Raw genomic sequence first — 25,120 nt, forward strand, 5'->3', positions numbered from 1 at the left:
GGTATTCACATCAAGGAGTTCAATCTTTGTCTCATCAGACCAGAGAATTTTGTTTCTCATGGTCTGAGAATCCTTCAGGTGCAAACCCCAGGTGGGCTGCCATGTGCCTTTTACTGAGGAATGGCTTCTGTCAGTTCAGACGGCCTGCCAGCTCTAGGAAGAGTCCTGGTGGTTCCAAACTTCTTCCACTGTGCTTGGGACCTTTAAAGCAGCAGAGATCTCTCTGTTCCCTTCCCCAGATTTGTGCCTCAAGACAGACAATTCCTTTGACTTCATGCTCGGTTTGTTCTCTGGCATGCTCTGTCAACTGTGGTACCTTATATATACTTTTATTTCACGTTGTCATTATGGGGTGTTTAGAATTTTGGGGAAAATGAATTTAATCCATTTTGGGATATGGCTGTAACATAACAAAATGTGGAAAAAGTGAAGCGCTGTGAATACTTGTGTTAGAAAATGCAGCTAAAACGTACGTCTACGCTAAATACAGGATGTTTTTACTACTCCAGTCCGAAGACGAATATCGGCCACACTCGGGGATTTCCGTGAGAAGACACGACTGTACAGTAACTGTACTGGAGCTCCACCATTGGTTCCAACCTCTCCAACCGTCCATCTGCCGGGGAAAGGAGGCGGGGGCGAGCTGTTGAATGACGGCAGTGGCCGTGTTGACACTTAAAAACCGAGACGAGACAGCCCCCAGGATCCACACAGGCCTACCTATGTTACATTCCCACCGTGTAAAGATGTCAGATGAAAGAGGGAGAGCGCGAGAGAGAGAACGTTTCTTTTAACACCGGAAGGTGCGCGGACTGCGTGACAGCACGCCGCGGCGTCGAGGCGGAGCGGACGTTTTCACAGGTTGATGGTTTGGCTCCAACAGAAGTAAATATACGGCGTAAGTCTCTATAGGCAGTTCGCAGAAACCTCACACGGGCTTATGTCAAAGGACGAATAGGCGGCGCCTGCTAATTCCTGGAATCAGACCTCCGACCAGAATGACACAAGTACCGCGGGCAGGTTGGGGTTTATCCGCTGAAGTTGACGCTCAGACTTGGGCAACAGCAAGCGTGTAGGAGGTTTGTCCGCCAGTAAAGGACCGTTCGTCGTACACATTTAACAGATAGCCAATCAAATCTGTTATTCAAATCAGCGCTCTTATGTCAGTGACCTATATCTCATGCATGTGAGCCAAGAGCCCACAGTAACCTCTCCACCAGTCCAGACAGCATGGAGATCAACGGGTTAGACAGTCAAGCACAGCCGTCCAGCGGAGAGCCCCGGACGGAGCAGCCGGCTCCGGCTCCACAGATGGAGCCCAGCGACGCATCCCAAGAACCAGACAAGACCAAGGGAGACCAGGCGGCGGAGAGCGAGAGGAAAATCGCGAAGGAGGACAGCGACGTGCAGCTGATCGAGGCCGGATGCAAGCCGCCGCTTTCCCCGGCTACTGAATCCGAGGTGGGGGTCCAGGTGGAGAGGCACGACCACGGAACCGGATTCGTACCCCCAGAAGGAGGCTTCGGCTGGCTTGTTGTTTTTGCTGCAACCTGGTGCAACGGGTCCATCTTCGGGATTCAGAACTCTTTCGGCATCCTGCACATGATGCTGGTGGAGCAGCACGCAGACCCGAAAGACCCGGCGTCTCAGTTCAAAGTGGGTGAGTACCAGAGGTGAAACATCACATCAACTGATGACCAGAGGGGCAGTTTATCACGGATGCCTGTCATAATATGAGAAATTAAATGTGCACGACTATACTGTCATTTAAAAGTATATCACCACAATAAAATCAGCTACATTTTAATGTAACACGAGCTCAATAGTAGCCTAATACGTGATAATAGGTTACTATGTAGCCTATGTCACAGATATGTATCAGTCTAAAGAGGATGTTGAAGTGGATTACAATGTCCTCATCAATGCATTTAAATTGCATCTAGTTCTTATATAGGTTTCAGGCATTTGTGCATCCACAGCCTGCTCCTTACGCCTTTGTCTGAGTCTTAGGACAATAATTTATGTTAATCAGTACCAGGTACCTAAGTGACCAGCACTGTGCTTGCTATCTATTCACTGAAGCCAATTTTACTGTGATTCTATTAACCAGCAAAGCAAATCTGTCTGTTACCAAGGGACCATTGATAAAGTCTTCACCCTGAGGCCTTAAAGTTATAGTGGGCATGCTGTACTTAACCCAACAAGGCAGGACTTAAACTAGGGTTAATACTTGTGGCAATATGATTCTAGGAATTTGTATTAACTGTGTCACATTAAAGCTGCTATTGACCACGGATTCTGTAGTACATGGCCTTCACTGAATTCTTAAAACCTGACTTTGATATGGAGTGGTGTAAAAAGCAGAATGGAAAGCAAACAAGGAAACACATCTCATTGTAGGAATGTTATTTTACAGAAATGTGACAGTTTAGCCTCTTCGAATAAGCTCCAATTCTATGAGCGCTGGTGTTTGGCTCTCTGGAGATTTTATTCTTAGATGGTGGTAAATACTACAACCTTTGAACTGTCCAAAAAAAGGAAAAAAGTAACAGATGCTTTTGGGTTTCTTAAAGACGTTTCACCACTCATTCAGCAGCTTCTTCAGTTCTAAATGGTGCGGGTGGGAAGTTAGGGTTTAATTTGAAACATCTGTGGGTTTTACCCACCTAAAACTCACATGACTAGGGTCTGTTAACGATCTGTAACTGAAGGAATTTGTTTTGATCCAGTTTTACAATGAATGACATTTCACCCTGTAATGACCAAAGACTCCAGTGTCAAGGTGTGAACAGACAGATGTTAAGACTGCTTTGTAAATCAATGTTTTGTATATCTCAGTCCACCACCCCTGCTTGGGCAGGGGTTTTCTGGTTTCACACAGATGGCTTCCTCTGCTCCCCTCTCAAACCATCTGTCTTCTCTGGTAAAATGTGTACCTTGCTGTCTTAAATACACTATATTATAAATAATATAATAAATTAGATATACCATGACTTGGAAGACTGAGAACCTTGACAGGATTGTGTTAACAACTATTGAATAAATCTGTAATTTTTTTCAGGATGGGGATCCTCCTGCCTTTCCTCAATGCTTAAGTTATGGAAGCTGGTACTGCAGCGTACTGATCAGTCCAGATTTTTTTGTGGGAGAAAGTGTTTTGAACACGTGGATCATGCAGCAACAGGAGTGGTTATTTTTCTTAAATTCCTGTCAAGCTCCACAATCTCCAGGGAGGGTTAAGGTCACGATGTGGGAAGGGATGTTCCTAAGACTGTTCCCTGGAACTAATTCAGTTCTTTGTTATTATCAGTATGAAGACAGTTACGTGGGAAAGAAAACAAACTCAAAGGCTCCAACACGATGCGTTTCATTTTCTCTATGTTTATGTAAGTGCTGAGCCAGGTAATATCTTTAACAGTTTCTTTCTGAGAGCCATCTGAAAAGGGTATTCTCAATATGTTGCAAGCAAGGCATTTCTGGTCTGATTCACTTGTCTCTAGCAGTTCCTTGGATTTAATTGCCGGTTGTGCTCATATGTGAAGGGATTAAGTGAGTAGGTTGAGTCTTGACCTTTTTCCGTTGGCAACAGAAGAAAACCTGGGGAACAGCTTAACTATTATAGCCGCCGTTGTAAAGAATCCTTTCACAGTTATGCAGTTTGAGGAGATACAGGAAGTTAAGATCACACGTAGTATTTTACAATAATACTGTATTTATAAAAAAAAGTGTAATCTAATATTAATATATGGATCAGTACATGCATTATGGAGTATACCCACACATGTATATGCAGACATATGCACATAAATACATTCATGCATACCTATATACATATGCACATAAATACACAAATACACACACATATATACCTGTAAACATGTCTATATATACAAGAGGAGAGGAGAGATCGCTTATGAAGTTGTTTTGCTCAATGATCACATAATGGCACCTCAGTGACACATCAGTGGTTTCGTTCCTGTTGTAGCCACACATGTCGAGGTGGTGGAGTAAGTGCTCGTATCCAGCACCAAAATGAAAAAGGAAAAAAAAAAGGGGGATGCTTTTATAACCTCTCGTGAGGTGATGTGCAATTGAACATGGGTCCGCCGAATGTGGGAGAGAAGTTCCAAACGCAGCGCTTTGTGCAGAGTTGGCAAAGCTGGGAATATGTGTGAAGGGGCAGAAGAAAGAAACTGAGTTAATGAGGGATCGATTTTTCATTGCTGCTGAAATGATTTACATTTATACGGCAAAAGTGTGGAACAGAGCATTAGAAAGATTCTGATAAGGCACAAAACAGAGGTACCGTTTATGTTGTGATGTTAAAGACATTTTTAAGTAATATTAATTAGTTGCCTTGTTAAGAAAAATGCAGAGCAGGCTTCATTAGAAGTCCCTCTAATGAAGAAGTCAGCAAAGGAGTCTTACACTAACACTGTGAACAAGTGCCTATGACAGTACAGTCTACAGTCCCCCAGCCTTCACATTCTCTTCTTTCACCGCTCTCCAATGAAGACGACCTACGCCGCTTGTAATCTGTGTTTGTGCATCCAGTGGAGCATAACAATGTTAAACAACAATGTATCTACTAAGAAGGCACAATGCTGAGGTTATGTAACTATAATGCATCGTATCGGTTTGTGGGTCATTGCTAACGATTGCTCTCGTGGAGTGATTGCAAGCAGATTATGACCACTCTTTTTAATGCTCCCATGTTCCGAACAACATACTTGCTTCGAAAGCACCTTCAGGAACGTTTCTTGGACACTTCCCTAGGTTCAGTTTCATTCTTTCTGACCCCTAAAGATGATGAATTTTTAGTACGTTTGTAACTTTCGTTTCTCCGCCACAGGCTTTGCTATACTCCTAACAGCTGTAGCATACTCTGTCTCCAACGCTGTGGTCGCTTCCCTGGCAGTCATTGTTCGTTGACGTAAAACATATCACTGCCACCACAGGAATGGAGACACAAAAAAACAGATTTAAAAATCTCGATTTACCCAATGCAGATAAGTTTAATCGGCATTGTGTGAACTCGTTTGTAACAGGAAAGACCTGAAACTCCTCTGAGGCATGCATTTTCCTGGACACATACTAAATTATTGTATATTTGATTCCGAAGACCTGATAGTGTAGTAATGCAGTAGTAGTGGTAACATGCAAGTGAAAAATATATTTGCTTTAGTCTGTGGTCCAAATGTCTTGTGTGTTCGATTACACCACTGTTGTTTTTGTGCGACCTTGTCCTGTTCTATTTGGCATGGCCATCTTTGGTTTTAGGGTGAAATGTAACTTTTCTGAAAGTCTGAAACTGATAATATATAGTTGGCAGTTGTTACCTTAAGGCAACAAAAGGGATTGGTGTCAGTACCGGAGTTCTTCAGGAGCTTGAAAAGCTTGTAACACAGCCCTTAAAACGTTGCAGCACTCTAACATGTAAATGAAATACACACGTATAACATTTGCATTTAATTAGAATAGGATCGTCGCATGCTACACATGCAGTGGTGAGGGAAACTGGGGAAACTCTTGAGACCTGCATGAGCACCATTTAATAGGATTATAGCTGAAGCTTTTATATATTTATAAATGTTAAAAATGTAATCTTTTATTCCCTTTCCTGTTTAGGATATGTCTCAAAAGTATTTGATCAAATGTGTCAACACAGGATTAACAAGCCCTCAGCAGACTGGCGTGCTCCGTGTAGTGCTCTGTCGTGCCTCCGCTGCCCCAGATTTCTCCAGTATCTCCAGGGGAGTTGGAAATCCCAGGTTGGCAGATCAGTGTTCATTGTGGCATTTTTTGCATTCCAAGGGGCAGGGGAATGGGTTCAGGTTGGATCAGAGTCTCTACGGGTTCCTCGCACTCATAAACAGGTACATAGAGATGAGATTTCCCTTTATATAGATGATACAATAGAAAGAAAAAGTGAGAAAGGACTTGCAGCAAAAGGTCTGATCACTGTGTGTTCACTGCATGTTCATTGTGTGTTCTTTTTAACGCCACTGAATGAATGTGTTTATTTTAGATAGTTTTCCAGCAGATGGAATAAGAAGTACCGACTGAAAAACAATGCAAAGTCACCCTTTTCAGTGCTGTGCAGAGGTCAGGTGATATGAAGCATTGTCCTTTTCACAACTAGAAAGCTGAACTAATTTACTGGTAAGAAATATGAACTCAAAGCTCTGAGATTGTTACCAGCCTAAGATCCACTCTTGTAGGTTTGTAATGGAACTAAGAATATGTTTAACTCATAAAATGTTTTATGTAGCATATTCAGATCCACAAAAAGTAAGAGACTTTCAGAACTTGATATGGTAATCTAGTTAGCTCTGGAGGTAGCTGATGCTAAAACAAGGCAACCTTGAACTCACCACCAAAAAAAAAAAAATGCCAGTGACGTTTGAACGATTCTTTGGTGACTGTAAAAATGAAGGCATCACTTGGCTGTGCTACTTGTTTTAGTCTTTGGTGCATTGTTAACCATAGAAAAAGATTCTAGGATTTCTGTCTAATTGTGTTGGATTTCTACACTGCAAACACACGGTGGGACGTCCTGTGTTGTGCTTTCTGTTGGAACCATCATGTGCGTCACATAACATATTGTACATCCTCAGCACCTGCAAAGGGCATTTCATGTAGTCTTGAGGGAACGGACTTCCACATCAAGGCAATGTTCTTGTACCTTCTTATTTCCGTTAATAGTACAAAAATATGTATGGCTATTGTTTCTTTGACAGTGAGTACCCAAGGCAATTTCAAACACAACATGTCGCATTGTTTAGCTGAGGGGATACTTCCCTTTGTTCTCTCCTAACCACATACGGTGTCGTCAGAAAGCGCTTGGACAGCAATGTGTTTTGGAGTTGTTATGGAACACTGGATTTGAAATGAAACAGTGATAATGACAGGGACTAATGCTGTTATTTTAGTTTTTTGTTGTTTGTTTTTGCATTGTTTGTCATAAATAATGGCAGTTGATGCATTGCAGGTGAAAAAAAAGTTTGTAAGTACCACTCAAACCCCAAATCTTTGCCAGAACAATGTATTTGTTGTTGTGGATAATCCACAAAGCATAATGTGGAGAGATTTCTTGTAAAGTACTTCCTGCTTTACTTAGAGAACTAAAAAGCCAAAATTCCTACGCTGGTCGTATGATGTGAATGACTCAAACTGAATCTGAAAGGTGGCACTTAAACCTCATTATTTCATTTCAAAGCCAATGCCACAGAAGACATTGCCAAGTCAACAAAATGGTGTCACTTTCCCAATCCTGCTTGTAAACAAGTGCGGCACAAGAGCATTTGTAATCCTTACTTAATCATTTTGTAATTTTTTGTAATTATTTTGCAGTGTTGAGATTAATTAGATTAATGCAGACTTAAATGTCAGTGTTATTTTGCAGTGGGCTGTAAGACCTCAAAGGCACGTATGACTCACAGTAAGTACACTCACAGCAGTAAAAAAGCAGTGATGTTCATATTACTCTAGTATGTTTTGACAAAAATGTACATAGTTCACAAAACAGAGAAACCCACAAATTACACGTATGAATGTATACAGGCCTAAACTAAGCAGATTTTGGTAAATTTCTCATAAAATGAGACTGCCTCTTTAAAATTACAACGGTGTTTTTCTATCCTAAGGCAATTGTTACTCTAATGTACAGATGGATCCTATAGAATTTCTCTCTCACTGTCGGAGTGAATTCATCATGAAAAGGGTAGAAAGCTTGTTAAGATTCCTCATTACTACCACACACAAACACTTCAGAGTCCCTCGCTGTGTTCTTTTCCTTTTGTTTGAACCTAATCCTCCCTAATGAGCACACTGCACTCGGTCTACACACAGGCCTTTGCTTGTGTCAAGGCAAGGGGAATGAGAGTTCGATTTGGTGCTGCTGGCCAGAATAGAGAGGAGATGGTGTAGCAATGAGATCTTGTTTATAGTGTTCTCTACATGGGTTCAGTCAATACTAAACACTACTCAGATTGTCTCAGAACTTTTGGCGAAAGCTACTGGCTTTCTTTGTTCTGTTCAGTGGTGGTGTCGTCACTGTTCAGTCAAACTGGGCACTAATGTGCCCTCGTCTGCAAAGAGGCACCCACTTCAAGGGTACTCCACATTATTGCAGTGCTGTAACATTAAGTGCGGTTCAATTTAAAGCCAAAATGAGCAGTGGTTATCCAAGGCTGTCTAAAACATTCTGTTCCCGAGTCTTGGCTGAAATGATGCACCGTAAAGAGAAAGACACAGGAGTTAGGATAGTGCAGTGCATGTCCAGATCGGAGCCACCCAAATTACTGGCAGGGAATGAGTTAAGAGTCTGTGGTCTTTCCAGACAAACTTATTGGGACATGTTGTATTGGTCAAGAAACAGAATGCATAGCTGGAGAAATACCAGTGAGGTCAAGAGTAATCCCAGTAGGAGAACCACTCAAGGCTGTTGCCATACATTTCTGATTTCCAGGCATCAGTAAAGACTGCAGACCAACCACAGTAGGACTGACATGGTTCTGTCAGTGGTTTGGGTCTGTGCAGACATAGGTGATTAATCTTTAGAACTGTGTGTGTCATTACATTTTCGAGCTATTCGTTTAATTCGACTATGTCGTGAGGATTGATTGCACACACCGTCTAAGTGGTAGGTTGTTTTCCTGGACCATAAGGATCCTACTATTGAATTAGGATGCCACTATAGTCATGGAGGTCATTGAACAACTACCAGTCTGCAGCATACTGAGTCCCAGAGGAGAGTGGTTCTTAGCTCTCTAGCTCAGTAGTGCATTATTGTGCAGTTATGATGCTAAAGTGCTTATGGGAAACCCAAACCCTGGCTCATTAAGAGAAGTAGGTTAATCCAGTCTCCTGAAACTTTGGCATTTATTTCTCCCTAACTTGTACACCATTTTTGTGTTGGGAGATTATGTAAAACAACCATATGTAAATGTAAAAATAGAATTTATCAGCCACGTTATTAAAATATCTTGCCTAACATTGCGCAGGTTCCACTCATGCCGCCAAAACAGATAGGACAACAGATCCTTTTTGTCTGGTGGGTTTTGGGGTGGGGCCTCTGTGGATCAGTTTTGTTTGAGTGGATCCTGGGTACAAGCCTTTGTCTCAATCCTTGAATAATTGTCTAAGCAGTTTGTGCCGGGCGCATTGTACTGCTGGAGGAGGGGGTGTTGTTTTCCAGCAGGGTTTAGGGGGTTGGTATGCGTCAAAGCCGCATCCACAGGAATACCAGGGTAGTTTTAATATATACATGATTGAAATGCACAGAGATGAAATATCAAAACATTTTCCCAATGCCAATGAAGTATATTTTTGGGGCGGTCACGTCACGCTGCAAAACTTGAATCAATTAATAAGGAAAGTTGCAAAATGGTGGAAGTTCATGAAGGACATATCAAGCAACAGAAATTCCTATGCCCTGTTCCATTTGGATAAATAAACTATAGCAATGCTCGGATACAGTCCCACCCTTTCCCATACGTTCCAGCGGGCCTATGTTGTACATGTAGAGTACAGAATGTTTAGGTTGACCTCCACACAAAGACAGCGTACAGAATGCTGTCAAGCTCCTGTTTCACTCTGAACTCAGTGTGTGGGTGTGGGTGTGTGTGTACGTATGTGTAAATAGACAAATAAGTCCTTCAACCTGTCTGGTCTCATTTTCATTGAGCTGCTAGATCAATGTGACCCAGAGCCCAGACACCATGGTAGACATTAATGCTACCTTTGCTCCCTGGGAGACTGGCCACAGACAAGTGTTTGTTTGCATTACAGGGTACGCAGTGTCTCTGTTGGAGGATTTCAGACTCGTTATGTTTTAACACTGCATGAATATTTCACCACAGGCCAGAATTATCCACTCTGATTCACGTTTGATCGGCTAAATCACCATGAGAAATCTCACAGAGCGTGTCTGATCTATATGATCAGTGAGTGCAGAGTAAAGAGCAGAACTACGTAAAATTGTAGCGAACTGCCACTCAAAGTTTCTGCAAATGTGACATTTACTGAAAGGACATAATTGTATTCATGTTGAGATTCTGAGTAAGGAAATGCCTATAATGCGTTTTAAGTGTAATATTCTACGTGAAGAGCATGTTTGCCTTTGACTGTGGCCTTCATTGAGGCCAGTGGCACCACGTCTGCAAACAGATTGCAATCTGTCAAAGAAATCTGGACAGACACAAAGATTTATATACAAGTTCAGGGATACATCCATAAAGCCCTTCTTGTTTTTTTGGGGGTTTTTTTTGGCAGCAATGTCACAAGCAAAAAAAGATTATACTATAAAATTACATCTTTTTTTCTTTTCTTTTTTCCCACTTCTTTTTCTTTTCTGTGCCAAGTTTACTAGGTTTGGGCCTATTTTTTCCTACCTTCATACTTTTATGACATTTCACTGGGGATTTTTCTTGTGGGATTCCCATGGGACGGGAGTCGTTAGGTGACTGGACGGGACAAGTCAGAATGGAGAATGGAGTCAGATTTAGGGAACACAGCTTCGCAATGTATTGTAAAGGACAATGATCTGTGTGTCGCACTAACAGAGCATTGCATTAGGCAGTTTTTATAAGCTCCAAAAATCAAGAGTAACAGTGTTAAAACTCTGTACACCGTTTGTAAGACACGCAAAGTGTCATAGTAGCATCTACCCCCACAATAAAACACAACACCTGAAAGAGATAAGATGACAGATTAAATCTACTCTCAAGTCACACTCTGGTGCTGGCTTGCCTTCATCAACAAGTATAAACACAAAATACCCTCTAAAAGCTAAAAGAGGACAGATGCATTGTTTTTACTGCTCCTGTTCTCACCATTTCTTACCATTTTTCTTATTTTAGCTTTAATTTAGCTCATCACAACATATCCAGCATAGTTACATTACAGCGTAGTGGTTCAACAGAAGGGCATCTGCATTTCTGATGATCTTGAAAATGATACCGTTTGGATTTCTAAATATCCCAGACTACCATACCACATTGAAACTGCCCAGGCCTAGGATATATGCCACAGCTGTTTGAGTACAGTAAGTAATAATGAAGCTGCTTGAGGGCAAATACTGTAGTTAGATACAGTGTGTCGTGGTGGTTTAATGGCAAAAAGATGTGGCCCCATGTATCCGTGGAGCACAGACTTCTTCTATTTGGCTGTTGTGCTGTACAGTATTGTGTCCTGTATGTCTGTTGCACTTTATATGTTGACTTACACACAACACAAACAGGTGTAACATTTTATTTTAGTTACATCAGGTGATACTACAACATACAGGCTTTCAACATTTTTCTGATAATGAATTCTCTCTCCTCTCATCTTCCTATTTCCAGCCTGGGTCGGGGCCTTGGCCATGGGCATGATCTTCTTCTGTTCACCTGTGGTCAGCATGTTCACGGACCACTTCGGCTGTAGGAAGACCGCCGTCGGTGGGGCAGTACTGGCTTTTATCGGGCTGCTTAGTACGTCATTTGCAAAGTAAGATCCACCCGTCAAGATACATAATTTGTAAAATTCACACTGCAGCTAAAAGGATTTTATTTGAATACTATGTTAACAATTTTTCAGCACTGATATATTAAAGTAATATCTTGACTTCACTCTTTCACAACATATCTCTTTATACACTTGCAACAAAGATTGACAAATCACTTTGCACTCGGGCACTGATGAATCTATAAAAATAAAATGACCAAGTGATGACATTGTATGCCCAAAAGGTTAAAGGTCATGTTCACTGTAAAACCCTAATGTTGCCTTCTTGCCTTATTTGCTTTGTAACACATCTTTTATTATAAATCTCATGTTTGTATTGCTTGTTTGTATAATTAGTTTCTGCAACAATGATTGTGTTAGCAAACCAACAATAACTGAAACATTTCATGAGGATTTTCACCTCCTGTTCCACGTCTTATCTTCATTTCCCCTTTTCTTATCAATACCAGCTCCTTGATGCTTCGCTACTTCACGTATGGCGTATTGTTCGGCTGTGGCTCCTCCTTTGCCTTCCAGCCCTCGTTGGTCATCCTCGGTCACTACTTCCGCCAGCGCCTGGGCCTGGCCAATGGCGTGGTGACGGCCGGTGCCAGCCTCTTCTCCATGGGCCTCCCAGTTTTTCTCAGTAAGGTGGTGGAACCTCTGGGCCTCAGCAGAACCTTCCAGATCCTCAGCCTCTTCATGCTGGTCCAGGCCCTACTGGCGCTTATGTTCAAACCTTTGCTCCCCACTGGGGGAGGCATGGGCCCACCAGGCATGGGCCCTGGCCCATCTGAATCCCAGACCCAGGCTACCGCTCCGACTGGGAGCAAGTGGAGCAGGGCCATAGCAAGGGTCAGGAAGTACTTCAATCTGCGTGTGTTTCACATCGTGACATACCGTGTGTGGGCTTTTGGAGTTGCTACAGCTGTATTAGGCTACTTCGTGCCATATGTCCATCTGGTAAGGGCCATGCTTCTGTTCAGCATTTTGTGTTGATTCCGACATAAATAATGTTTCATAATAATTACAGCCTCTCAGAGTTGCTATTTTCTGCATATCTATTCTGCAAAAGCCTGCTGACAATGTTTTATTCCTTTTGTAGTTGATAGATGTTAATGGATTACGAAATAAAGCTTTGCAGTCTTCCGTTTATTTCTCTTGTGCTAAGACCTTGCCTCATATGGCATACTATATCATAATATTAGTGTATTTTGGGTATCTGTGGAAATGTGGTTCGATTCCATCTGGGGCCTTTCTGTGTGGAGTTTGCATGTTCTCCCTGTGTGTGCGTTGGTTCTCTCCGGGTTCTTCCTCCCACCGTCCAAAGACTTGCTCATTAGGTTCATTGGTGATTCTAAATTGACCGTAAGTGTGCATGTGAGTACGAATGGTTGTCTGTCTCTCTGTGTTAGCCCTGCGATAGACTGGCGACCATCCCTTCACTGGCTTGGGTAATGGAGTTGGAAAAGCAGGGCCAAAGATGTCAGAGCCATACTTTCGCACTGTGGGTGTTCTGATGCAGTTTATTTTCTGTGGGATTTTCAGAGAGTGGGCAATGGAATGCATATCAGCAAATGAGCAGGGGCTGACTGTCTGGCTTGTCCCTTTGAGTTTTACAGTAGGGTTTGAGAGAAGCTCAGTTGCCAGGTTTCTGACGATGGAGTCAAGTGTTCTCTGTTTTCTTCTTTCTCTGACTTGTTTCTGCTGATGTACACATATCTCTGGTAATGTTTTGTGTGCTCATTTGTGCAAATAATAGCAATATTATTGATTAACTGTCTACATGTGTTGAATAGATTTGTACTTAACCATATTAGCGAGAATCAGTAACATTCTGTCACTCAGGGAGTGCAGGCCTGTCTCTAATTACTCTGCTGGGGATCAGCTGGTGAACTGGTGTCAGTCAAATACAGACAGAGTCAAAGGGAAAATGTATCATGTTTTCACAAATCATAAAACAAAAGAATATACATGCAAATTCAGTTGGACTTTAATGAAAGAAGTCAAATCACTTTCAAGTCAATGCCTACGAAGTACAAAGTAGCTTTCCACAGGTAGCCCAATACAAAATTCTAATATTTTTGCAAAATCTGTGCTTGACCTATGGCGGACATTGGTGTGAGATGGTGAGATAGTAAAGGATGAGGATGAAGCGTAAAGCTGCAGCGTTGAGCTGTGAAGCTGATCTCTCTCTATCCAGATGTCGGATGTTCCAGCTCCGGCCTCCCTCTGTCAGGCCTGTTGTTTCAGGCCCAGGCCCAGATGTAAACACAGCCCCGGCCTTTGTATTGGCTTGACCACCTCAGGAAACCTCTCCTGTATGGCCTCTCTGTGTCCCTGAACGTGCCTATCCTATGGCCATTGATGAATGTAGAGCTCTTCAAAGCAGAGCAAATATTTCACAAGGGGCCAGCATGTTCAGGAAAGACTTCAGAGGGCGGTTTCATGTTTTGGATCTGATTTGGGGGGTCATGACTGAGGGGAGTGGGAGGGTCTGACCTATATGCGTTGGGTCTTCCTGTCCCGCTGTTCCTAAGGTCTGTTGATGGAGACATTTTGTTATTATAAGACCTAGATTTGGGATTATGGATGAACAATTCTTGCACTCCACCAAATTCTGAGTTCACTGACTTCTTAGACATAGAGCTACAAAATGGAAAAAAATATATAAAAATACAGTTCACCATCAGGTTGTTTGCAGCCTCAGTTGTGTATATAATGCAGGACAATCAAATTATCCATATTTAATGGTTCTGTTATTTTGTGTCTCTCAGATGTCCTTTGCGAAGGAGCAGTTCAAGGGCACTGAAAAGGAATGGGTGCTCCTGGTTTGCATTGGAGCTTCATCAGGCATTGGCCGCCTTGCTTTTGGCAAGATTGGAGACCTCATTCCTGGTTTACAGAAGATCTATATGCAGGTGAGGCAATAATTGATGTTTTCCATGTTTTTTGGGAACATTGCTTGCAATTAAAAATGGTAGTAAGTAACAGTAGTAAAAGGTCTAATATAGTGTAGTACTTTATTCATTTGTCTTTGTGTTACCCATCTCTTTGTCGTACATATAACTTCACTGAGACCAGTGCTTGTTCAATATAATTTTATTAAAAATGTAATTTAATATTACTTGCAGGAATTTAGACATTTTTATCAATGTTTGTATTGGCTGCGAATAAACATGACTCAGATACTAGTTTGCTCCCACAGGATGAGAACCAGCTTTGCTAGTGGCATAGTACTTAACAGCTAGATAATAGCAGGGATGATTTCCTTGAGTCTTAAAAAATAGGAGGCGGTAAAGCACAGGAGCTATTGAGAGGGGAATACAAACAGGCTTGGTAATTTCTTGCTAGTTTGTGTGTTCCTCTTAAATGCAAACACACAGATTATCCATTGCTTGTGCTGAATGGGTGTCTGCATCATCCAGGTAGCTTAACAGACACACTCACAGAATAATGAATGGCACAATAATGACACTGTGTGACATGCATTCTTAAAAATGTGCTGGTCTGTGTGATATTAAAACATAAAAATATAAATTTCTAAAGCTCTGTTTGCACTACCATTCATTTAGATTGTGCAGGAATAATGCTTTCATTGAAAAGGAGGATGTGTTTACAGTGTTTTGGTGAATAGTTTCTCCCCCTGCTGTCATGATAAAGAAACACTCTCATTATCCCGTGCTATCTGCATTGATTTCTTGTACAATGTGTTAACTGTGGGAGGTTTTAAAGCAACACCTTTTCACTCATTGTTAAGACACTGAACTTCCCTGTACAGTTTGCAGTATTTTGTTGAAGGAATCTGTTTTTGATCCCGTCTATCTTCTTCAGTGAATCACACGCTAACAACTCAATTATGTCCAGAAACTCTAGAGTTATACGTTGACCTTGATGACTGCACCTTTTATTGTGGAGGCACCAGAAAATAACAAATGTCTATACTTGTATAATAGTTGTAATATTAATTTATTAGTCTGGACGCAGGTCTGAAATTTCCCTGTCCCTCAATATTTGTGGGGGAAAGCTCTACTTCATTGGGCGTAGATTATGCAGCGGCGAATATCTGCTGGGCCACTCAAACTGTTTGAGCGAGCTTCATGCAGTGATGGACAGCAGGAGATTCTGAATTTGTTTGAATTTATTTACAAGAAAATTGCTCTGATTGGTAGTAAAATCCTAATGGGGTGTTCCCAGAATCCAGGCTGTTAATTAATAATAGTTAATACAGTATTTTCTGTTCTTTTGAACACTTTGGCCTCTGTTTTACTACATTTTTCTGACCTAAATATGTCTTTTTTTCAGTTAAGTTCTAAGTGGAGGACTGTCCTATATCTACAAAAAGGCTGCCTGTGTTTACTGCACCCGTTAGCACTAAAGAAATCACAAACAGGAAGCGTTTAAATGCTAATTTAGTTGTTAGTGTGATTTACAATGAACAGATTCAACCAGGGCATTGAAAGCATGTTATGCACATCCATGTACAATATGTACAGTTCCTTTCTATTTGAAACAAGACATTTTATATATTCTTTGGATATTTTGTATATTTTTTTTGTTTAGTTTCTTACTTATTTCTATGTTTATTCCACCATACACCACTTTGACTAGTTCTTTTTATGTGGGAGCATTCATGTTTATACATAGGATTCTGTTTGTTAATGGGTCTTGATGTCTATTTCAGGTGGTGTCCTTCATGGCTCTGGGCCTGATGTCCATGATGATTCCTCAGTGCTCCGTGTTTGAGTGGCTGGTGGTTGTGTGTGTGTTCTTGGGGCTGTGTGACGGATGCTTCCTCACCATGATGGCTCCCATAGCCTTCGACCTGGTCGGGCCTATGCAGGCCTCACAAGCCATAGGTTACCTTCTAGGCCTCATGGCCCTCCCCATGACAGCAGGTCCACCCATTGCTGGTAAGAAACGCACTCTTTTGTTTTTCAGTGCTATGTACTTTTGTATAGCACTGATTTAATCAACAGTGAACTCACAGTGAACTTTGGCCTAACTTCAGGTTTCTGGCAGAAGTTACACAGAAGTTGATTAGTATTAGCAGATGAAAATAATTGGACATGAGTAGAAAAATGACGTAGAGTAAAGCAAAAGTAAGACAAATGCACAGCAGGATAGATTGCGCAGTGGATTGTATTTAGAGATGTTTGGGCTCATGGCCAACTGCAGGCTGTTTCCAAGAAGAAAAACACACACAGGGTCAGATCTCAGTACTCAACTCCTTCAGGTCTGCTGTTATTTTCATCAACTCTCTAATAACAAAAGTGTATGGAAGAACAGTAATCGCACTGCTCACACTAATTTGATAATGCTTTTGCGCGCTTTATCAGTTTCCTCCAGCTATTACACATGCCTGAAAAGCTTTTATGACCCAACACTTTGCTTCCCTGGAAGTCTTTTCTTGATCTTTGTCTCCTCCGCCAGCATACTGGAGCCCTTTGATGTAGAGGTTTTTCACAGCTCTCTTTCCCAGCTGTTGAATTCTTCAAAACAAACTATTTTTTTGAGACAGTTCACTCTCAGTCCAAAATGCAGCCTTTTGTTTCACACTACATGTTAGGTGTCAGTGAAATATTGATGGGGATTAATTACTTATCTATATCAGGAGACAGGAGTTCAGGAAGACCTGCATAGGCTGTCACTACAAAATAAAAATGCTCCCTATAGCCAGTGCTTGGTTGTTCATTCTGCAGAAACATGCCAGACTCAAAAACAGTGCTGCTTGTAAATACAATTAATTATACAATAATTCAAATGTAGGTCTGCATACCATCTTCCATTCATCTGAATAATTAACACTGATCATTTAAAGATAATAACTATTCAAATGAATGCATTGTAGAAGTCTGAAGACAATGGTCTGCATGTAGACATAAGGTACAGTATAGTGACAAATGGTTTCAGTTCCTATGATACCTTCTGCAGACAAACAAAATATGCAACTGACACGGTGCAGACAAGTACCATGTGTATATCTAATATACTACACATCAAGGCTAAGTATTCTATTGAATCGCTTCATTATAGTTAGTATTCAAAACATACGTTGAAAACATATATTGACCCAAACAAAAGCAGCTCAGCCCTTCAGAGTCTGAAAGAGATTATCAGTATATCAACGTAGCTAAGTTGTTTTGTACAGTCTGTACTGTTCCTGAGCAAGAATGCATATGTGACAACACTGTAAGTGCACCCCTCCCCCCCCCATGTCACAAGTTCAGCTAGTTGAACTTGTTGACGTTGCGTTGTTACTGTACTGCATGTATGGTTTGTTTGCTTTAGCTCGTGTAGATAAATATAGGCTGTCATTTTACCAGCTGCAGAGTGGATGTGCTATAGTGTGTTACAGTATAGTGTGCTCAGTGCACTATAGCCTGTCCTTGCTACAGGCTGTAGTGCATTGATAGGCCAAAAACTATTTCCATCTAAATTTCACTAAATTCATTCTAATGAGATGTCCCTCTACAGACACACGCTGGCGTACACTTCCTTATAACAGCAGGGAAGTGAGACAAAAAACAAACAAACAAACAGAAGAAGTAATCCTTAAGATTTTCTGCTGCTGTTTTAAAGCAGCGTGTCAGTGTTTCCTTGACACCACTCTAATGCTTTTGTGTGGAGTACGGACTTGGAGTCAAGATGTGGTTTGCCTACAAAAGCAAGTATTTACTTTATCCAAATTTCAAAAGTACACCCTCTGGCAATTTGGAACCTGTCTGATATATCAAATACGTCTATTAGAGGTCTTTGTAAACGAAAACCAGTTGGGTACAGCGTCTTCCTGGAGTCCTGTTGCCAGAATATGATACCTCTGAACATGTACAGACCTCTGTCACAAACCTGTACCAACAGACTACAGCTTGTGCACCATACTGTACTGTAGTATGAGATGCTGCACTATAAGACTGAGGTGTTACAGAGCTGCTACAACTCCCACTAAAACAGAAGATTTCTGTGTTTTTATTTCCATTCATAAAAAGACCTGAACAAATGGGAATGTGTGAAGTGGTAACCATTACAAATTCATTGTAGGTGTATTTTCAAACTCTGACCTGAGCCATGCTTGCTGTTTGCCTTTGCTTCCTGTCTGTGTATTAAGCTTATCTTACCATTTCCAGAATTTGCATGGCTCAGTTTTTAAGTAGTTTGAATCTCACATTGTTGACATCAGTCTTTGCTTGCCAGCAGTCTTCACCGTCCCTGCTTTGTTGGTGAATTGCTTGCATATGTTGTATGTGTCGGCTTAGCTCAGTGAATGGCGATACTTGCCTGCATGCACACGTATATGTGCATCTTTTATGCGTATGCGCCTTAAGCAAAAGGGTTACTTACATACTACTTTGAACTTAAGGCAGGCAAAAACTTGACGTGGTGTCTTTATTGCACAGATACGTATTGATCTTTTCATTCTACTGTTGTAGGGAAAAGGGAGGAGCCAAACGCAGGACGCACTCGAAGAAGCAAGACTTCTTCAAAGATAATGATAATGTTCAATTTAATAAAAAGGACTCAAGGTATAAAGTACTGCCATGAAAAGGCAGGTAGTTCAACAGTGAGTCCAAACAAAAGAGCAATTAAATGGAAGGTAGTCCAACATAGGATGATCCCAGAAACTGAAAGGAGTCAAAAGTACCAACAACCAGGAAACAACTAGGAAATCACAACTAGAAACAGCAAGAAAACACTTGAAAGGACACCAGGGGAAACATATATGTATACTATATACACTGATCAGCCACAAAATTAAAACCACTGACAGGAGAACACCTGGATGCAATTCTAGATATAAGACAGGACAACATTAATTATATCTTCCTACCTCCACTTCCCAGGTCTCCTGCATGACTACTTTGGGAACTACACGGTGGCCTTCTCCCTGGCTGGGGTGCCTCCTGTGGTGGGGGGTGTGGTGCTGTTCTTTGTACCCCTGATACACCGCAGGCTCCAGCGAGGCCAGTCGTCCCCAGAGGAGACGTCCACCACTGCTCACATGTTGCCCACTGCCCAAACACCCGAGGAACCCAAGAGCTTTTCAAACGGGGACATCCTGCCAGGCTACACTGACGTAGAGACACACATCTGAGTCACATCTTAAAAAGGTTGCACAAGCTTGCACATATAAAGCGAATTTGACGCATGTAAACCAAGAAATATGTAAGAACACACACGTTTCTTCTTACATTGTCCTTTCCATTTTACCAGGGATTCAGCCCACCAGCACCTTTTCTCATCCTTAGATTGCCCTCCTCTCAACCAGAAGTCTCAACTGTCGAGTTCCTGTTGGCAGACCTTTTAACCTCCCACTGTTGGCTGTTTGCTTTTATTTAACGCTGAGTAAGTCGAAAAGGGCGCCACTGGCTACGAGCCACAAAGAGGACGAAAAGAAGGCACATCCTCGTTGGATGATGGAGGAGTATAAGCACAACATAGTCTCCACTACAATCGCTTTATCAGTTGGGACTCTGTCGTAACACATACCTCCAAGAGGAAAGAGGTGAAGACGTGCTCGCTGAAAGGTAGTAGTTTCTGATTTCGCAGCATCTATCTTGCTACCTTAGCTTTTGAAGCTATAAGAAAATACTATGATTTTAGATTCTTTATAAACACATTGTGAAGTTGAAGAGGCATATAAGATAAGAACCAGTGAAGGGATAAATTCACAACTTCTTTATGTAGTACCTCATTGATTTTTTTTTTTTTTAACACAATGCTTTTTATTTAGTTTGTGTAGATGAAACTCATATTGATTGATTCGCAGTTTTGCTGCATTGAGCTGTAGTCTACGGTTGGGAGTGTTCTGCCAGTGACAGCTGAAAAATTTTAAATGTCACAAGAGGTAACAGATGATTCTTCTGATAGATGAGCCACCAGACACAATCACCTCAACTCAACTGCACGCTAGTTTTAGACCTTGGCTGTACCCTGTACTCACAGCCAGGCTCCTTAACTTAATACCTTCGATTTCTTTGCCAGTCTGGCTGCATGGGGGACAGATGTGCGATCGTGGCACCTGCTGATTCCACTGATTCATATGCAACTAGGGTGATAGATCTTTTAACAGTTTTCTGTATCGGTCTTTTGACTTTGTAGGACGTGGCAGGTTGAAAAAGGGGTAACATTTGCTGCCTGAATTAATGAAACTAAACACTACAGTTGATACAAGGTCTTCTCATGAGTCTGTAGAGCCTTAATGATTGTGATTCTTTCCAGTCACTGTACTCTAAAGTTTCTATCGGCCTTTTAACTTTTTAGCAGGGTGCTAGACAAATCCGCATTAACTGTGTTTGTTACGGATTTGAAACATAATAGACAATAGTTTTGTACTGTGTGGACACTATTATAGTTGTTTAGGTGCAAAGAGTTGGAATCATGCAGTCGTTGCAGGAGCTTGATGGCTAGATTCTGGTCACATAAGGCATTTTTGTATTGTTTTCCTCTGCTCTGTACTTGTACAACTATCTTTATGAGGACCAATTTGAGTTTCAGACAATCAGAGTGAGGACATGCTGGGAAGGTGAGAACACTGTGGCCGGTTGTCATTTTCACACACCCTTTTCAAGGGGCTGTTTGAGGGTGAAGACTTGGCTTTAGGGTTCAGGCACTTGGTTGTGATGTTTAAGGTTAGGGTAAAGGGCTAGGAAATGCATTATGTCAGTGAATGTCCTCACAAAGTTAGCCATATAAATGTGTGCATGTGCTGCACCTGTACATTTGATACTAGTGGCGATTATATAATATGAAAATACTATAAAAAAAAAAAAAAAAATCTGTTGATTAGAGGAAACGAAGGTTAAAACTGCCAAATGACCCACCTGCTCATCAGGCCTCATGTCAAAGATCATCCAGTCAGCCTGCTGCTTTAGTTTAGTCTCACCACAACGGCATCCTTCACTATACTGGCAGTAATGAAACTAAACACCACAGCCTCGATATCCCTTCAAGGCAACAATTTGTAGTTACTGTTACGTTTCATAAATGTTACAAACTACTTACCTCCGCTGCACTGTCAGATTACAAGTTCTCACGAACAATGAACTTTAATGAACAGATGTGAAGTAGAGCTGCAATAATCAACAGTGAGACATACGACATGGTAATATGCATACATCAGTAGCAGTGAGGAGAACTGGGAAAAGGAAAGGCTCTGACATTCAGCTGCTAGTCCTTTACGTCATTTCACCTCTTTGCTGTGACTGTCATTATTTAGTCTGCTTCTGTGTTCTCTGTTTCAGAGTTTAAAAGCTGCACAAACCTCACTGCTGAGTGTAGCTCTTTGGGTCTAAAGGACAAAACCGTTCTAAATAGGAAACATACACGTCTGTACCTCAGTATTCAAACAATCCTCAGCAATCCAGTTGGAACAGTATCCATTTATACTTACTTTTATATTTTATGCTGATATGTGTAGTGTGTTTTTAGAGCAACAAAGAGCTGCCACATGCCTCTTCAATCAGCCTTTCTTCCTCCAAAACCTCATTAGTGTCTCTTTAGGTACCACAAAACTGTGGAAACATCAGACTTCCATACACATAAACAGTTGGTGCATAATGTTTTATTTTATATTTCCCTTTTCATTTTACCTTTGTTTTGTCTCTGTTGTTTTTTTTTTTTTTTTTATCCTCATCATTCCTGCTCACTGTTACCTCTTCCTACACATTTGCTAGTGGTCACTATATAGCTTCTCTTTATATTACTTGTCTGTAATTGAAGAAATGCAGTAATGGAAATGTCTAATATCCTTATCTAATGTTACACATGACCACAAGCAGTGGAGTGGGTCCACACATAGGTCTCTAGTTTGACAGAGGTAATGTTAGATTTTATTGGCAGTGCAAACAGAAGATTAAAAAACAACAACAAAAACAAAAAAACATGGGCTACCAGAATTAGAAGTACCTGTACCAGCCATATAAGCTAACAATTTCAAGTTATTTCTGATGACTGTGTCCATTATTTAACTGAATTGACATCATTCTGCCCAACATTTTGTGTTCGGAATAGTTTCAGGAGATGCTTTGTATGAAACTATGAAATTAGACAAAATGAATTACCTGTAGCCTTAACAGCTGATATTAAATTATGTGAACAGCATCTGTGTAAATAAGAAATAGAGAGGTAATGTTTGATAAATAAGTTCATATCCGGCTTCTGTATAGCACCATCTTTAAGTTACTGCTGCACTTTACCAGATGTAACCGAAACGCACCAGTCAAACTAGGGGCCTATGTCACTGAACTCACACAATCTGGCAAATGAATGAGTGAACAACAGAGGGTTCCCCCTCTGGCGGTGATATTGGAGGACCTCAGTCTCCTGGTTTAACACCCAGTCAGTAAAGTCAGTAAAGGCTGGCTGTGTTTGTGTGCACAAATCATAGCTGTTTCAAAAGAAATTTAACAGAAACAATAAATAAGTTTAAAATATATATATTTTTGACATGTTTGTATGTACGTCGTCACCTTGTCACCATCTGAAGTGAAGAAGAGACGAGGACTAAAAGACAGTCACAGCAGTAACCTCAGTCTGTAAAGAAATCTGCCTTACATTTACTCATCGTCGGTAGCATAGCTGTACACCAGACCAGGAATTGTCCCTAGACTTGGGACAAATCCGTGTAGAAAATCAGATCTCTACTTGTTATTTTCTTTCTCTGGTTTTACTTTATCTGACCAGCCTCATCTGTTGATTTTAGTCAGCCTCACCCAGTTTCTGGTTAGAACCAGCTGAGAGCTCCTTTTTATTAACCTACTGTAGGTATTCAAATAGAGAAAACTTACATGTATCTGTACAATTTGTAATAACTTTTAATTAACCTGAAATTGTTTTATTGTTTTGAAAATTTTGTGGGTTTTTTTGTTTTTTTTTATTGTCTCTGTTGGTGATACTACTGGAAAGAGAACTGTTAATTAGGTTTACCTGTTCAGATCTGAAATAATATATAGATGTGAAGGAGCGGAATGATGATGTGAAAAATGATGTGGGACGTCTGGATGGTTGCATGGTGTCTGCTGAGCCAGTGTTTGGCTTGCCAGTTTGTTTTGTCTATGCAGCATCACTGGGCTCGCTTCCTCTGACCATGTCAGACTCTTGAAGGCGAATGCTCAGCTGGACTCCCAAGTTAGCGTTTGCCTCCAGTAGCATTCAAATCCACGGCCTGCAGTCATTCAGGAACAGCTAAACCTACAGTCGAGCCCCTTGTTACTTTACCTAAACTGTGTATGTACTACTAACATGACTACTTGTTTTACTTAATGTTTTGTATCTGAATTATTACTTTAATTTTTTTTTTTTTTTTTTTTTTTGCTGTTGTTGGACAAGCTGCTCCCCTGACAGCCAAGATGGACAAAATGTCACATTGCTCTCCTGCTCGCTTGCTCAACATACCGTATGCAGGTCATAGCTTCAGAGAGGCACATTCGATGCATATTTTAAACCTTGAACTAAACATCTTTATACTGCATTTTTTCTAACAACAAATGTGTCATATTTACTTATTAAAACAGTTTATCATATTTTATTCAACCATTTCATTCGGCTTGAATTTTCCGTCAGTTACTTGTAAGCAACCTGGCCTTGTCCTGAGTGTCGTCTCGTTTGGTTTCCCTCTGGCAGAAAAGCCAACCTGATTTGATTCAAGCTATTGCGATACCAAGTATTGTTACTCTCCTGTGCGGTGTGCCATTTCTCTGCTCCTCTGACCTCATTCTCTGCTTACTGTTTAACTGGTTCGAAAACACGCGAACACTATGTGAAACAGGATAGCTAAATATTATAAAGCTGAGCCATGATTTCCTCGTAGACCGCCATGGATCGCTTCAAGCAAGAGCATTTTTTTTTTTGCCAGTACACGTAATCATTACTAATTTTTGTGAAGGATTTGTTTTATTTCTTTTTAAATCTCAACCTGACTTCCTTTCTACTCTCTCGCCACGTGTCATAGGAACCCTCTATTCATGCATATTGACTTGACTGTAGGCATCATGTCTTCACAGTTGCAGTAATCCATTGTTTAATGTTTTGCAGGTCACGCATTCTTATTCATGTTTCTGTACGGCTCTGTGGCGACGCTCAGCCCCAGGCCGTGCCGCAGCCTTACACATTGAAATACACAGCATATGAGTGATATTTCAGTGCAGGGCTCCGATAAAATTTCCACTTCTTAACCTCCAGTAAGGTCGCTGCAGTTCAACCTCCACTGCCTCTCTTCACTTCTTAAAGCTGCCCGCTTCTGTCCCTCTGTCCCACACAAGCTCTACTTTTTTATACAAAGGCCTAGTTCTGTTTTGTCCGTTTTGCAAAATGTTATGAGAAGGCCAGTTACATCAAGATCTGAAATTAAGACATGCTGCTAGAAGAAAATGTAATTTTTGTGTTTTGTGTTTTTTTTTTTTTTTTTGTCGTAAATTTTTAATCTGTATCAAAAGAGGCACATTTGTTTTCTATTAAACCAACAATAAAGGTGTAATATGATAACCCATCGTCAGCGGTGATTGCTAGTCGCTCTTTTGTTCCCCGTGTGCTTTCAGTCCTCAAATGTTCCACTTCCACATTACACTCTGCAGGTGTTTTAGTCATGCAGGAGGGTTGGAGATTAACCTCAGACTCCTTTGGATGCGAGGCACGG

The 25,120-nt window shown here is 41.1% G+C and overlaps 1 protein-coding gene across 1 annotated transcript; it reads left to right on the forward strand.

Moving 5' to 3' along the window:
* The first annotated feature begins 629 nt into the window (after positions 1 to 629).
* slc16a2 (solute carrier family 16 member 2) lies at positions 630 to 24,979 on the forward strand. Its single transcript, XM_084549929.1, has 7 exons — positions 630 to 1,660; positions 11,346 to 11,490; positions 11,958 to 12,450; positions 14,265 to 14,408; positions 16,172 to 16,400; positions 19,329 to 19,595; positions 19,699 to 24,979. The coding sequence occupies exons 1-6, from the start codon at positions 1,231 to 1,233 to the stop codon at positions 19,577 to 19,579; spliced, it is 1,692 nt and encodes a 563-aa protein (XP_084406055.1). The 5' UTR covers positions 630 to 1,230; the 3' UTR covers positions 19,580 to 19,595; positions 19,699 to 24,979.
* Positions 24,980 to 25,120: the final 141 nt, after the last annotated feature.

This window comes from Chelon labrosus, assembly GCF_963514085.1.
Source record: "Chelon labrosus genome assembly, chromosome: 8".
Classification (NCBI taxonomy): domain Eukaryota; kingdom Metazoa; phylum Chordata; class Actinopteri; order Mugiliformes; family Mugilidae; genus Chelon; species Chelon labrosus.